Genomic DNA, 13720 nt, shown 5'->3' with positions numbered 1-13720 from the left:
CTGAACAGCTACTAAACCATGTGCAGGTTATAAAGCACAGTTTTAAAAAGCTCAAGAGGTTATGAGTTGCTTGTCTCACAAAACCAATGGAAAATACTAAAAAAAACCCCATCTTCCACCAGTCCTACCAAAGAAATGTGAATTTGCCCAAATAAACGGTTAATCTCTTAAAGAGACTGCACACAAGAGGTTCCAAAAGCGTTACTTTTGCATCAGCAGCATTACAGTGTTATAGTTAGGCAACAAATTGTTTTTCAGCATATCCATGCTAGCTAGTTTAATGTGGAAATTTAAAATGTCATTAGAATAACATCCTGTTTTTGCAGCCTTTCTGTGTTTCAATTTACCCCTAACTCTGCTAAGATTCAACTGGCATGAAACAGCTGGGCATGATTAGTTACTGGATGCAAACCAAACTGAGATTTCACAATAAGTGGCATTTTAGTCTCCATGGCATAGACTGCCGGTATAAAAGACCAGTGACCCCTGGCAGAAAACACCATCCCTAAATATAAACGTGGCGATATGTTTTTAAAATAACATTATTTCAGATCGAACATTGGTACAAACCCAGGTTTTTCTGTGGGCATAACCCGAGGTTTGGGTTGTTTCCAGTGACTGGATTTCTGCTCGGTTCTAGTAGACGTGCACATGCTGGGACCTGAGCACCCATGTGCTGACACCGCGAGCACAAACTCCATCAGACCGTTCACGTGGGAGAGTGAAAGCCCCCTCAGTCTCGGACAAAATATCTCGTGTTCTCACCAAATCAGATACTAGGCATTCCTACTCGATCCCACAGCTTTTACACCATCACAGGCAAGACACTGTGTTCCCTACTTTATTGCACCTCCTGATAAGCCTGCACCATAAACACTATGCTTCTCCTCTTCCAAAGGTTTCAATCATACCCGATCCCACATGGCACCTGCCAGAGGATCCAAAGGACACAACAAAACATCGGTGCCCCACAGCAGGCTCAGGGTCCCACCCATTCCTCTGACTAGACCCAAACTTTACATCTCCCAAACTTTTCACCCCTGCAGCTCCAGCGTGCATTGCTGCTAGCTGCACATCCATCCTTTGCCACGGGAGCACGGAGAGGTGCTCCATGGCCCCTGGCATGGGCACTCACCACCCGGCGAGGCCCGCAGCCCACCCTGCTCCCTGCCAGGAGGTGTGAGGACACCTTCCACCCCAGCAGCTCCCACCCCAGGGATGAGGGACAGGAGAGCAGGCTGCCACGCACAGGAAAAATGGGGCCCGGCTGCCCACCCAGCAGAGACCTCGAGGTGCGGGCAGGGTGCCGGGGCTCACCTGCATGGGGCATGGTGATGGTCTCGTTGGCATTGCTGGAGCCCACGTTGTAGATGACCACGGCGGAGGCGTTCTGGGCGGCGGCGTGGCGGATCTTGTCCTTGTAGGTGCAGTTGCCCCGCGGGATGAGGGCCACCCAGCTCTTGCCCGGCGCCGGGGCGTTGAAGCGGGTGCCGGGGTCGCAGGCGTAGCGGTCGGCGGGGGAGGCGGAGAGGGCCACCTGCCCGCGGGCGTCCTGCTTGGGCGACTGCTCGCCGTAGCGCCCGCACTCGCTCTTCTCGCTGCGGAGCTCGGCGCTGCCGGCCGCCGGGTCGGCGTAGGTGATGTTGACGAAGGCCGTGTACCACTCCTCCTTCTCGGCAACGGTGAAGTCCAGGCACAGCAGATGCACGAAACAAAAGGACAGCAGCCATGTTGAGAGAGCCAGGCTGCGGCACGCTTGGATCACAGACATTGCCATCTTCATCTGCCGGAGCCCCCCCCACCCCGGCCGGCCCGGCCCGCCCCCGCCGCCCGTCTGTGCCTGCGTGCGCCTGTGGCGTGCCCCGAGCCGCCGGCTCCGTGCGGGGCGGCGCTGCTCCCGCCGCCGTGCGGGGAAGGGCGGGGGAGGGGGGAGCCCTCCCCTCTGCAGCCCGCTGCCTAATTCATCGCGGGGCCCTTTGATTTTCCTCGGGCTGGCCCCGTCTCCGCCCTCCCCCCGCCTCGGTCCCCCCCGCCGCCGCCGCGCTTCCTCCTGCCCGCACAGCTGCCTCCCCCGCTGCTGGTAGCCCGGGCGGGAGGAGGAGGAAGGCGGGGGGGGGGGGCAGGATTTACACGCACACGCACAGAGGCGCGGCGCCGGGCCCGGCCCCCCCGCGGGCGCCCCGGGGGTGCGGGGCGGCGGGGGGCAGCCGGCGGCGGCGGCAGGAGCGGGCGGGGCGGCGGCGCCACCTGGCGGCAGAGCCGGGGGGAGGCGGCGGGCGCGTGGGGGGGGGGGGGGGGGGGGGTAACATTTGGGCTCCACGGACACGGGTGGAAAAGAAGAGTTTAATTTTGACGCGGTGAAAGCCCAGGTTTGGGGATTTTTAATGACTAAACCACACACACCATCCCCCCCGCCCCAAAAAAAAAAGTTTTGGCCGAGGCTCAAATGCCTTTCAAAAGGCATTTCAAACTCTACTTTGTGCAAGTGAGTAGCAAAAATTCTGCTTTTCCATAACTATGCTCAATAACAAAAGGATGTCTCACAAGATTAATATATATATATTGCCTATTTCAGCCCCCTTATTATTAAAATCTGCTGCTAGAAATACCATTCCCTTTAATTTAGATGAGACGCGTAAGTATCTCGCTAGTGTCAATATTTGCCGGTTCCCAGTTTATGTTCATAGGAACCACTGAAAGAAACATTGAAGGAAAGAGATGACAGCCTTAACCACACTTTGCACGCACGCACGCTCCTTTGAAAAAGTTATTTCCCCGAAGCTGAAAAAAGTGAATTTGGAAAAAAAAAAAAAGTATAGGCGAATAGGGGAATAAAATAGAGACGTTTACAGGGAAATACGGTATGTTGCCAAAAATTCTATCATCAAGCAAGAGGATAACCTTCCTTGAAAGCCCATTCCTGGAGAAGTGAAGTCAGCAACTAAGAAGAAAAAATTACCATGTAGGACTAAAATTGAGAGGTGAAAGTAGATGGCGATCAACATTTATTAGAAAGTGTTGAGATTTCATAAAGGGAAGCAAAAGCCCTAAGGGGAAAATCCATGCCTGGAAGGGCTATGGGCAATAAAGCATTTGTATATTTGGAAGAAGTATTACTAGAAGAGAAGGCAAAAAAGGTATAAATGACCAGTAAATAGTTCGGGTTTATATTTGGAAAGAAAGGGAGGATGTGTTTGGCAGATTATTGACTCATAAAAACGAGGTTAAGAAGCATCTCCCAAGAACGTACAAAAACCAGCAGACCCGGAAAAATGGCACACATGAATCCCAAAAGAGTGGGCGGGAGGGCGGAGAGAATAACCAGCTCCCTGATGCTACTTCAAGTAAATCTTGCCGTAACAGGAAAATCTTGAAAGATTGAGTGTTTGGTTTCCTGGTAAGATCCAGAAAAACTAATTACGGTGACCAGGTAGTTAACAGGCCAGTTAGCCTAATGTTAACCATCCCCAAGAAAAACAAGAGAGAAAAAATCCAATCTATGGATAAAGTTTGTTTTTATGGGAAGTGGCCTGCCAAGCAAACACGACTTGTGTTTTTGCGAGGAAATTATCAGCATGGTTAGTAAAGTTACACAGCCATGGCCGTAACAGGTTTTTGTAAAGGTGTGGTATTCAATGATAGATGACATTCTCATTGCACGTGTAAACTATTAAGGACGAGATAAGATGAGCTTAGTTGAAACAGAACATGTTTTAATAGAGTTCAAGGCAAAAATACGATTCCAGGTGACCGAAACTGCCGGCCGCTCCGGAGCAGAGCTGGGGGAGTGTGTGGTTTACTCTGCACACAGGGGAGGATGTGGGGGTCAGAGTAGGCAGGAATTGTGCTATACTCCTAGGGAAAAGGGGCCTAAAGAGGACGCGCTTACCCTCAGATGTTTCCAAGGAGTAAGAAGTAGGAGTAGGGAAGCAATTTTCTCTCCGGATGAAGCATCAGTGAGACAGATACCGGCAGGTGTCCGGTTTTGGTATCTGCATTTTAAAAAGGATATTGAAATAGGAGAGAAGGTTAAGAAAGGAACCCTAAAAATAATTTGAAGTAATTCCTCTCCGGGGAGAGATTTCAGGTGCTCAATCTATTCAGCTTTTCAAGAAAAGAGGCACTGCGTAAGTATCATCACAGGGATATAACAGCAGGTACTAAAAGGCTCTTTCAGCTAGTGGATAAAGGCGTAACAAGAACGAAAGTTCAGACTTTAGTTGCAACTTTTGAGCAAAAGTAGACAATTAAACAGTGACTGTCCATTGAAGAAAAGTGAAACTGTCCTGGGAAGTGAAGGACCATCTATACTCATATTCAAATTAAACAAACAAACAAAAAAATACCGCTGGAAAGCATGCTTTACTTAAATGCAAGATATTAACTTTCTCACAATTAATTTATAATCTAGGGGTTGCTTCTCACCTTAAAAGTACTCCTGAATAAAAACAACAGAATATTTGATTACTTTTGTTGCTGAAAGCTGAACTATAATTAACTAGGTCAATGCTTTGACTTATAATCACCCAGCTTCGTGTAATGGTCGATGGTGGTTCTTCCCATATTATTTGTTTCCGTTCACAGGAACATCTGAGGTTCTCCCTTTGCCTGGCTCCCCAGAGCTCTGTTCTAGTCCTGGCACAAGAACATCGTACTTTCAATGAACCACCAAGCAGCTGTAAACACGTTTCCTTTCAGGCCAGCAAGACATTTGCCACCACCTTACCCTAGCCTGTGCTCTCTCCTTCATAAAAACCAAACCCTGTGACTTTTGTCCCGCTCCAGCCTCCACAGCGGCATACAAGGCACTCACCCAGCCTGATCACAAATCACCTTGCCTGGAGTACAGTGAAAAGCACACTCTCTACTTTTATATGCTATTGAAAATCACGTTACAGTGTCTGTAGCATTGGGGTAAGGGGTGTGTCTCCAAATTTTGGATGTTATATATGACTTTAATAACATATTACAAATTATCCTCCCCATGTTTCTGAAGGGAGAATAATTCCAGATGAACTATACCTTGTAGAAAGTTACAAGACCATCACATTCAAACTTCAGCATGTGAAAAGTGGTCAGAAAGTAGAAGAGAAGCAGCACGTGGGGAACTCCAGCTCCAGATTCTTGATACACAGAAACTCATAAACTGGATTTAGGTAACAGCTGATAATGAGCAAATGACACATTGAAATTCACTATATGACTACCTCTAGTTTGTGCCACAACACTTTGTTAGATGGCCCTTTCACAAGGTAAAATTAATTATTTTATACCCTTTTTCATTTATAAAGTAACTTGTTATGCTTAGATTGTGTTGTATTGTGTTTCTCTACACACAAAACTGCAAACAATCTCAAAGGCAACGGCTAGAAATTGCTTCAGTTAATGATGAGGAATCTCCTCCAGGTTGCTAAGCCCCTCTGTTACGGAATCTGATGGTGACCTCTATCTCAGCCTGTTGGGACAATTGGTGCCAAGAGGTAAAATGGCAAAAGGTTTAAAAGCTAGGCTTTTAAAGACTAGGCTGCCTAAATTCTGCTGAAGTAGGGATTTACCTGGAAGTTAAGAATCTTAATCCAGAAGAATATGGAAGATGGCATTACATGGTATTGAAAAAGCCTGAATTAGGTGCATTGGCTGCCTTTACCATTAATGCAAAGATCCTCCAGCAAGCAATTCAGAGCATGCAAACTCGATGCCTTATTGTATATAGGACCTAGATACCCCCGAAGGTCAGTGACTCTGTGTTGAGCTGGGCACAAGAAAAAGCAAACTTATGGAAAAAACACACTACGGGGAAGGTCAGAAATCCCACCTCTCTCTCTACTCTCAGGAGGTTTCGGTCAGCAGCTCAGTTCCTTCTGCACTGAGTGTGATGAGTCCCCACAGGGGCAGGACCCCAGCAGGTGCCGGCTGGGAGAGACTTGGGGTCAGTGCTAATTTCAGTGCAGCCTGAAGGTTTCTTGATGCTGATGGACAGCAGGGAAAGTTTACTGAAAGACAATCTCTCTGCAGGTGCTCAGGAAAACGAGTTCTTTTGCCTTCCCTAGCTACGAGACTGAAACTGATTCTTGTTTACAGCTGGAGAAGAACAGAAGAGAGATTAACGCTGGGAGACCATACAAAGGCTAAAGCAATACCATCGCCTCACTCGATTGCTGCCAATACTGTGCTTTGAGTTAAAAAAAACCAATAAGTTTGTTCATTTAGAGAGTTAATTGAGCAATACATCTTTTCTTGACCTGACATTGTTAATACTCCATCCATCTTCTTATTCATATGCTAATAGCTATATTGCCTGTCGCTTGCTTTATTACAGAATCCTGCCTTAGATTGGAATACTGCTTCATTCTTCTGTAATATCGTTTGAATTACTATAGTTGCTAGTGTAGTTCTGGTTTCATTTACTTAGGTCAATTTAATATTCTTGATAATGCTCTGATGCTTTAAAGAAATCTTCAGAGTAAAGTTCCAGGAAAAAAACCAAACTGTGTTCCAGCCAAGATAAACTCCTCATGGGAGCTATAGGAAACATTCGATAGAATTTACAGGGAAAGTGACATTTTCATTTAAAAATTATGAAAAGAGTTGAAAGGAGCTTTATCTTGTTTGATCCTTATTAAGTTTTCATAGTGAGATGGTGCTCCCTGTGTCCCAGAGGCAAAAATTGCCATGCCTTATCATGTTTGTTTAGTGTCTGCTTTTGTTATAGAGATTTTTTTGTAAACTACAAGAACCCAGGAGACTGATGCTGACGAACATCTTTCTGCCTCTTCCTTCTTCTATTACAGCTTCTTAAAAATAAAGAACATCTAAAAGAAACATGTCTCCTTTCTGCAATTTCTTTCTCTTTGTAATAGCTCACTCAGCTCCCTTAAACCTTCAGCATTTTCCACGTTTCTCATTACTCGCGTGTAGAGGCTTACTAAGCCCTCAGTCAAAATATTGGCTTTTCCTTTGCAACATAAAAATATCAAAAAGTTAGTTTTCTCCTGTTACTAGTTTATTTTCCTTGCTCTCCTATAAAGGGAGTTATTTAAACGTCTTACCCGGAGAAGAAGTGAACTGACAGAATGCAGCCCCAGCTCCACGGGGTAGGCAAGGTGTCAGCACTGAGCCAGATGACATTTGCTGCCATCCCAACCGGGCGGTTTCTCTTGCCGTACACCAGTAACTTGATTACAAGTGCTCACCTTACTTACTGCTCCTTTCCTACCTGTCTCCTTCTAAAGCCGAGCACGTGTAACCAAATATATCAAAAGTCTACCAGGACCTAACAAGCTGCTGTTATTAAGCTTACCATCTTCCAGAGCCTACAGCATGGGGCAGAAGGGAGGGAACCACTGTCACTAGCATCAGATCCAGGCACCTCCATCTTCTTCCTTGAACGGTCAGTCAGACTGACTGGAGACAGCCTTTAGCTTAAGTATGGGATAAGGCTCAAATTTGTATCTCTGCACCTGTGCAAGCTGTTCTGGTGCTGGCAGACACACACGGAATGAAGCGCAGTTCTGCTGAGGCAGAATTTCTTAATGCACAAGAATTCAAGCTCCAAAACGGTGCCAGTTCCTAGTATTTTAATCATCTTCCTGGGGAAATATTATGAAAAGCCTAAAAGAAGCTGTAACTTATAATAGAGATTCTTTCCAAAAAAACAGACAAATGGGAAATGTATTAGACAAGACTGTGTAAAGAATGGAACTTGCTGCAGCAGCTGCACAGAAATGTGTGATTAGAGATCATCTGTGCCTCATGCTGGAAGTTCATGTGATCTGGAATGAAGAGAGTCATCCTAAGTGCTAGTGAGGTGTCTCATAACTTCTGTGGTACAATGATAAATCTTGGAAGTAGAGGTTGCCAGCTACACATCATTCTCTAATGCCTAAAAGAAATACAGAGTTCAATCTCTGTGCAGAAAAAGACATCGTCTATTGTGGACAGCATATATTAAATATTACTGCAGTTTTTAAATTAGTGGCAGAATCCTGCTTCACATTATTTTGGTCGAAACATATCAGTGAATATGCTGCAGAAGAGGTAGTATTCACACAGACAAAGTTACTTGCTCAACAGACATCCTGCGCCTTGCTCCTTAAGTAATCACCAGTGGAAGAGCGTGCAGAGCTACAAAATACAACTTCACCTCGCCAAGGCTACACCTCAAGTTCTGGCATAGTCACACTGAAAGATTTTCTAGTGGGAGGCTCAGCTTTTGAAAGGACATTTCGTTGCCGAAATGAAGCTATTAATTGCCAGCATAGTAGGCGTGTGAGAGGGTCAAGTTACACGTGCACATCCTAGCTAAGATTCAGAGACTGTGCTTACAAGTGGCATTTCCTTCACAGTGTTACAATTCCATAAAGCTACCACACTTGGATCAAAAGTTAAGTGTACACAGTGATGCTGAGATGCTAATGTTTGTCAAGACTTCCACCAACAAGGCTCTGAATGTAATAATGAAAAATAGATATACCCAGGATAATGGTAGGAAAGTTTATATGGCCCAATTCAGACAAACACAGAGATTCCTGGTCTTGCTTAAGAGACAGGAAGCATATACCTGAATTAATTGGGTGTTCTTCTATACTAATACACCTTGCTGATAAACTTCCATAGAGCATTTATACAGTGCCACGCAGGCAGCAAATACAGACGCTTGGCCAAATGGAAGACAGTAATACATTCTGCTGAAAACAGATGTGTGAGGTTACTAATTGAGGTTTTCCAAGAGTGATTCCTGGGATTGATCATATTTAATATAATCATTAACGAGCATGGTGCATGCAAACAAAATGGGAAATTCATTGATGACCTAAAATAAGCTGCCATTGGCAAAGGAAAGGCAGGCATGTATGGAATACAGGAGAACATAATTGATCTGACTGAGAGAGATGTGATGAAATTCAATAGTACATAATGCCAGGTCATGGATTTACAGACTAAAAATACATATTTCTGCTCTTAACTGGAAGGTCATTGGTTGGGATACTGGTTGATGAGGATGTCAATGTCACAAAGGTCCCATTAACCGCCACCCCCTCACCCCCCCCTTCAAATGTGGCCTTAAAATGCATTAGCAGACAGATCAGCAGTCTGGGGGGCATACTAATCTTCTCACGAGACCACAAGAAAGTCCACCTGGAGTTGGTGGTAACCACCAACCATAAGAGGAACCACACTTGAAGAAGACGCAGAAAAGGGCAGGTAGGAGAGTGAGGGGACGAAGAATTATTCATGAAAAAGCTAAAAGCTTGGCAACAAGGGAAAGGATGAAGGGGATATGATTGCTCTCTGTTGGTATATCAGGAAGGCGAAATGCAGTGAAAGGGAAATAGCAATTTACGATTTGGTACTTTAGAAAAAGACTGCGAGTTGATCATATATAAATGAATACACCAAAAATGGAGGAAAGTTTTAAATTAACAGAACTGTGAAATTTTCTAATTACCTAACTGGAATTACAGAAGACACAATAAACTGATGGGTAGAAATTATTAAATGAGCGCATGCAACAGCAAGGTTTGGACTAGATGATCAAGGAAATCCCCTTTGTCTATATCCAAACCTAGCTTTAAAAGTTGACAGGATATTTCTTTCCTTTCCTTCCCCTAAAAATACCATAAATAGTATTATTGGAAGACACCAGATGGTGCTGTCACAGAGAGTTTTACAAGCTCAGTACACCCAGACTTTCATTCTTCCAGGTTATGGCTGAAATGCTGTGCAGCTGTGTCACATTAAGCATATTTTATGATGTTCCTGCATATGCTATTAAAGTTTGTTTGCTGCTCAGATCTGTGACTGAACAGGTTCTTAGAAGCAGCGCTACTGCTCAAAGGAAGTACTTTCATATGTAGATATTAAAATTCCTCTTCAAATGGTATTTTTACTACTGGTTTGAATAAAAATTGCACTGAATCCTGTGGATGCCAAGCACATGAAAAAGATGAGAGCCCAGGGTTTTGCTGTCTCATTTTCTTACTTCCTTCATTGGATCTTTCTTTAAATTCAGTGAAAGGATATTTGTTACCTGGACTGGGACTTAGACTACAGCCTATGAAGACTTCGAACACCGAGTTAAGGGAAAAAGTACATATAGTTGTTACTTAAAAATTTGATAGAGCTCAGATGGGTTTTATTAATTTTGGGCTATTACCATTTCTCATCCTCTTTGTGCTTTAGAACTCTGTCCTCCTATATGGCTAGTCTTTAAAAATTGAGTGTTCTGAATTCATCACTCAAATACTTCAGACATTACATTTAGAGTTTAGATAATAGCCCTATCCTTTGTATCTTTTCCTCTTATCTCATACATTTATAAATTGTTTACCACTACAATTAGAATAACAGAGAAATGGTCCATGCAGGGTAAGAACTGATGAATGATTTATAAGTACTTTAGCAAAAAAGTCATTCAAGGAAGTTTGCTCATCAAGTTCTAGTTCCAATCTCTGATATGTTTTTGTTTTGTTAGTTTGTGTTTTTTTTCATATAGAATTGAGCACAACATTTTACAATAACACTGCTCTTTGTCTGACAGAGTTAAACTCAAATTGCTCAAATCCCTTTATTACATTGCACCTTTATTTGGCATACGCCTTAGTGAATATCTTGTCTAAAAGCTTCTTTTTGTGAAGAGACTAAAAGTTTTGTTGTCGTACAAGTCAATGTAATGGTTCATTATAACATCGTCTTGGGAAAAGAAAAGGTTTTTCTGGAGTCAGTATGGGTTTGTTTGTTTTTGTTACAGATTGCAAAGACTAATTAGGATTCCTGTAAGAGGGTCCATTATGCTCACCTATTCTGATTTCCTACAACGCTAATGATGTTATTAACATTTAAATTGTAATATTGTTTTTAATATCAGATATCATTCCTAGGTCCGTGTTTTATGAGACATTAAAGAAAAAAAGTATTTTTTCAACTTGTTAGCATTTTGAGAATTTATATGGGCTTTTATATTCCATTATACTTCTCAAACTTTACAAACTAATTTTTGATCTTCAAAGTAAGTTTGTAGAAATTCATTAGTTGACTCCTAAGCTAACCATGAACATAGGCAAAAGTTACTTCCACTATAAATCATTTTCCTCTTGCTATCCAGAACGTCAATAAAAACTAGCGAAACGTTTCAATAGGCGGTAAGGCTGCTCCACTCATGTTGTAGCTGACAAAAAGTATATGTAAATGCAAAACAAGCATTTAGAAAAGAACTAAGGTTCTTTTCTGTAGGCATAGTATAGCCTTTTTCTGGTTTCTTTACCTGGAATACTTTGTTCCTAAATGGAGTGCTTGGTTATGTAATTGAATGCAACTACCTGTTCTGACACTTATGGGCTAACAAGAAGTTTTCTCCCCACATGCCTTCTTGCTTCCAAATAGCCTGGAGAGGTCGAAGAGAAATATTTTATTATATTCATCAAATATCAAGCTTTCCACAGTCCAGCTTTCAGCAAATCAGCCTCTAGGCAAGTGTCTGAAAGACAAGAGGCTGAAATGATTTGTCAGGAAGCCCTCAACCCTTTAATCTGTTAGGACCTCCGAGGTAGTCAGAGAAAGCAAACAGAGACTTTCTCTTCACCTTGAGGCAGGAGAAGCCTCACAACCTCCTCTCCTCACCATGTGGGGGCAAGTTAGGGCTCTGCACCGCAGAGGCAAAGGGAAGGGAAGGAAGAAAGAATGTGACTGAGAAACACTACTTTACACTCTTAAGAGAGTGGTAGAAGATCACATGATTTGGCAATGTGTGTGTGTGCAATTACTACAGATAGCTATACTTGAGAGTTTTCTGCCAATGTTCTGCTTTTTAAAAAATCATTATTTATTATTATCTTTTAGGGGGGATTGGGGGATTCATTTGGCACCTTTCATGTTGCTGAAAGGTCTTCTGGATGAGTGTTCTCTCTTTGAGCAGGAATCATCTGTATCTTCCTTCTCTATTTTAAAGCAGAAGGAAAAATGCACAAAATGAAAATGCTCCGCTTCCTCTGTAAATATATTTAAAACTTTTAGGGTGATTATGTGGTACATGGTAGCTAGCGATCCCCCAGTACACGGAAGCCCTCAATAGACATCCTCAGAGTTAATCTGTGGCCGTGGGTCAGCCCCCTGAGGAATGGACTGCTCATATAAGTGACTTCAGGCTGCTCTTGTGTTTTTGGTGCAGACCTCAGAGATTTGACCAATATTCCCACACAGTATTTTAAATGAAGATGGGGGCTTACAAGCAGTAGCCACAGTGCAACATTCCTCTGCCTTTCAGAACTGGAGGGCTACTGACTCCTGGGGAAAAAAAAAAAGAGAAAAAAAAAAAAAGAAGAAAATCCATCATTTGTGTCCCATGCCTGTTGGGCACCTGAGAGTAGGGACAATGGCGTCTGTTGCTGACATGGGTTAGGAGCAGATTATGACAATGTTTGCATGTAGGCACTGCTTCATGCCTGATTGACTGTGAAGTAACGTGCACGTGTGGTGCTTTCTAAATTTGGTTTTCTTGCAGATGTTCTCATGTCCTGTGGATACTGATTAGTCCTGGACAAAAGGCTAGGTAACACCACTAGAATATTGTGCCCACTAACCACGGAGATACAGCAACCAGTGTAGCTGGAAAATAAACATATTGCATACTTGGTGTGCTGCAATCATTTCAACGCTATTTAGTTGTTGCCTTCACGCCTATCAGAGTGATTTGTGCAGAAAGAAAACTGCTTTCTTCTGGTGGTCTATTTTTTTTCTGATACTCGACCTAGTGATTTATTCATAGGACCTTGGAAATGGATGTATTTTTGCAGACATACAATCTATGTGAATCAGCATCCCACCTCTGAACGGTCAAAACAAGTAAACACATTGGAAGGTACAAATAGCCCTATGATACCTCTCATCATTGCCTCCAGCTCATAGTATACTGCCTTCCAGAAATGACTGTCTTAAATCTTGAAGCACAAGGTCTTTGTTTTGTGCCAGCATCAACCACCAGAAAGATGCACCCTGAAATACCTCATAGTCCAGTCTCTGAGTTTTCCAATACTCTCAGTGACAATGACAGCTCATGGTAATGAAGTCTGTATGTTTCTAATCAAGCCTTTCTTCCCAAGGTTATTGAGAAGTTTAGATGTGCTCCTTCACTGATATACTGAGATTAGAATTTTTTTATATTGACTTCCCAGACTTCAAGCTACAGAATTCACATTAACGTTGTCAACGCATAACAAAAGAATGACATACCTTAGGTCTGTACGCAGCCACTGAGGGCTACTTACACATTGCATTTCACAGCATACTGCACTACCTAGCAGAGGCAGAAAGGAAGTCTAGCAATAATTTTGATGCTATACAAAAGAGACATAGTTTCCTTCCTCAAACCCACTGGTGGTTTAAATCACATTTCAAGTCAGTCAGAAGATTTTAAACTTTCAGACCACGGTCGAACATCAACAATTTCAACTTAAATAATACAAGCTTTTTACATGATTAAAGGTAATTTTGTAACTCTAATGGAAAATTGTAAGCATGAAGTATCATTTAAAACACTAGCCGATGTGAATTTAAGTTGGATTATTTACAAGAAAGTAATTTCAGAAATACATTTTTCACCAGCTGATGTAGAATGTTTAGTCTCTGTACTTCAGTCAGCATAAACAGGGAAAATATGGTACTTCCCTGTATACTAGCACAGTGCCACAACTTTTGGGTTGCACACATTTAGACTGATAGGAAC

At 43.0% G+C, this 13720-nt stretch overlaps 1 protein-coding gene across 1 annotated transcript in view; it reads right to left on the bottom strand.

The window, feature by feature from the left end:
* The window catches only part of RNF150 (ring finger protein 150), a 121536-nt gene extending 119556 nt beyond the window's left edge, over nucleotides 1–1980 (bottom strand). The window contains exon 1 of the mRNA XM_074588915.1: nucleotides 1318–1980. Coding sequence (XP_074445016.1) covers nucleotides 1318–1783 — 466 coding nt within the window. The 5' untranslated portion in view covers nucleotides 1784–1980. The remainder of the gene's footprint in view (nucleotides 1–1317) is intronic.
* Nucleotides 1981–13720: the final 11740 nt, after the last annotated feature.

This window comes from Larus michahellis, chromosome 5 (genome assembly GCF_964199755.1).
Source record: "Larus michahellis chromosome 5, bLarMic1.1, whole genome shotgun sequence".
In the NCBI taxonomy this organism is placed as follows: domain Eukaryota; kingdom Metazoa; phylum Chordata; class Aves; order Charadriiformes; family Laridae; genus Larus; species Larus michahellis.
This window is presented reverse-complemented; position numbering and strand designations above follow the sequence as displayed.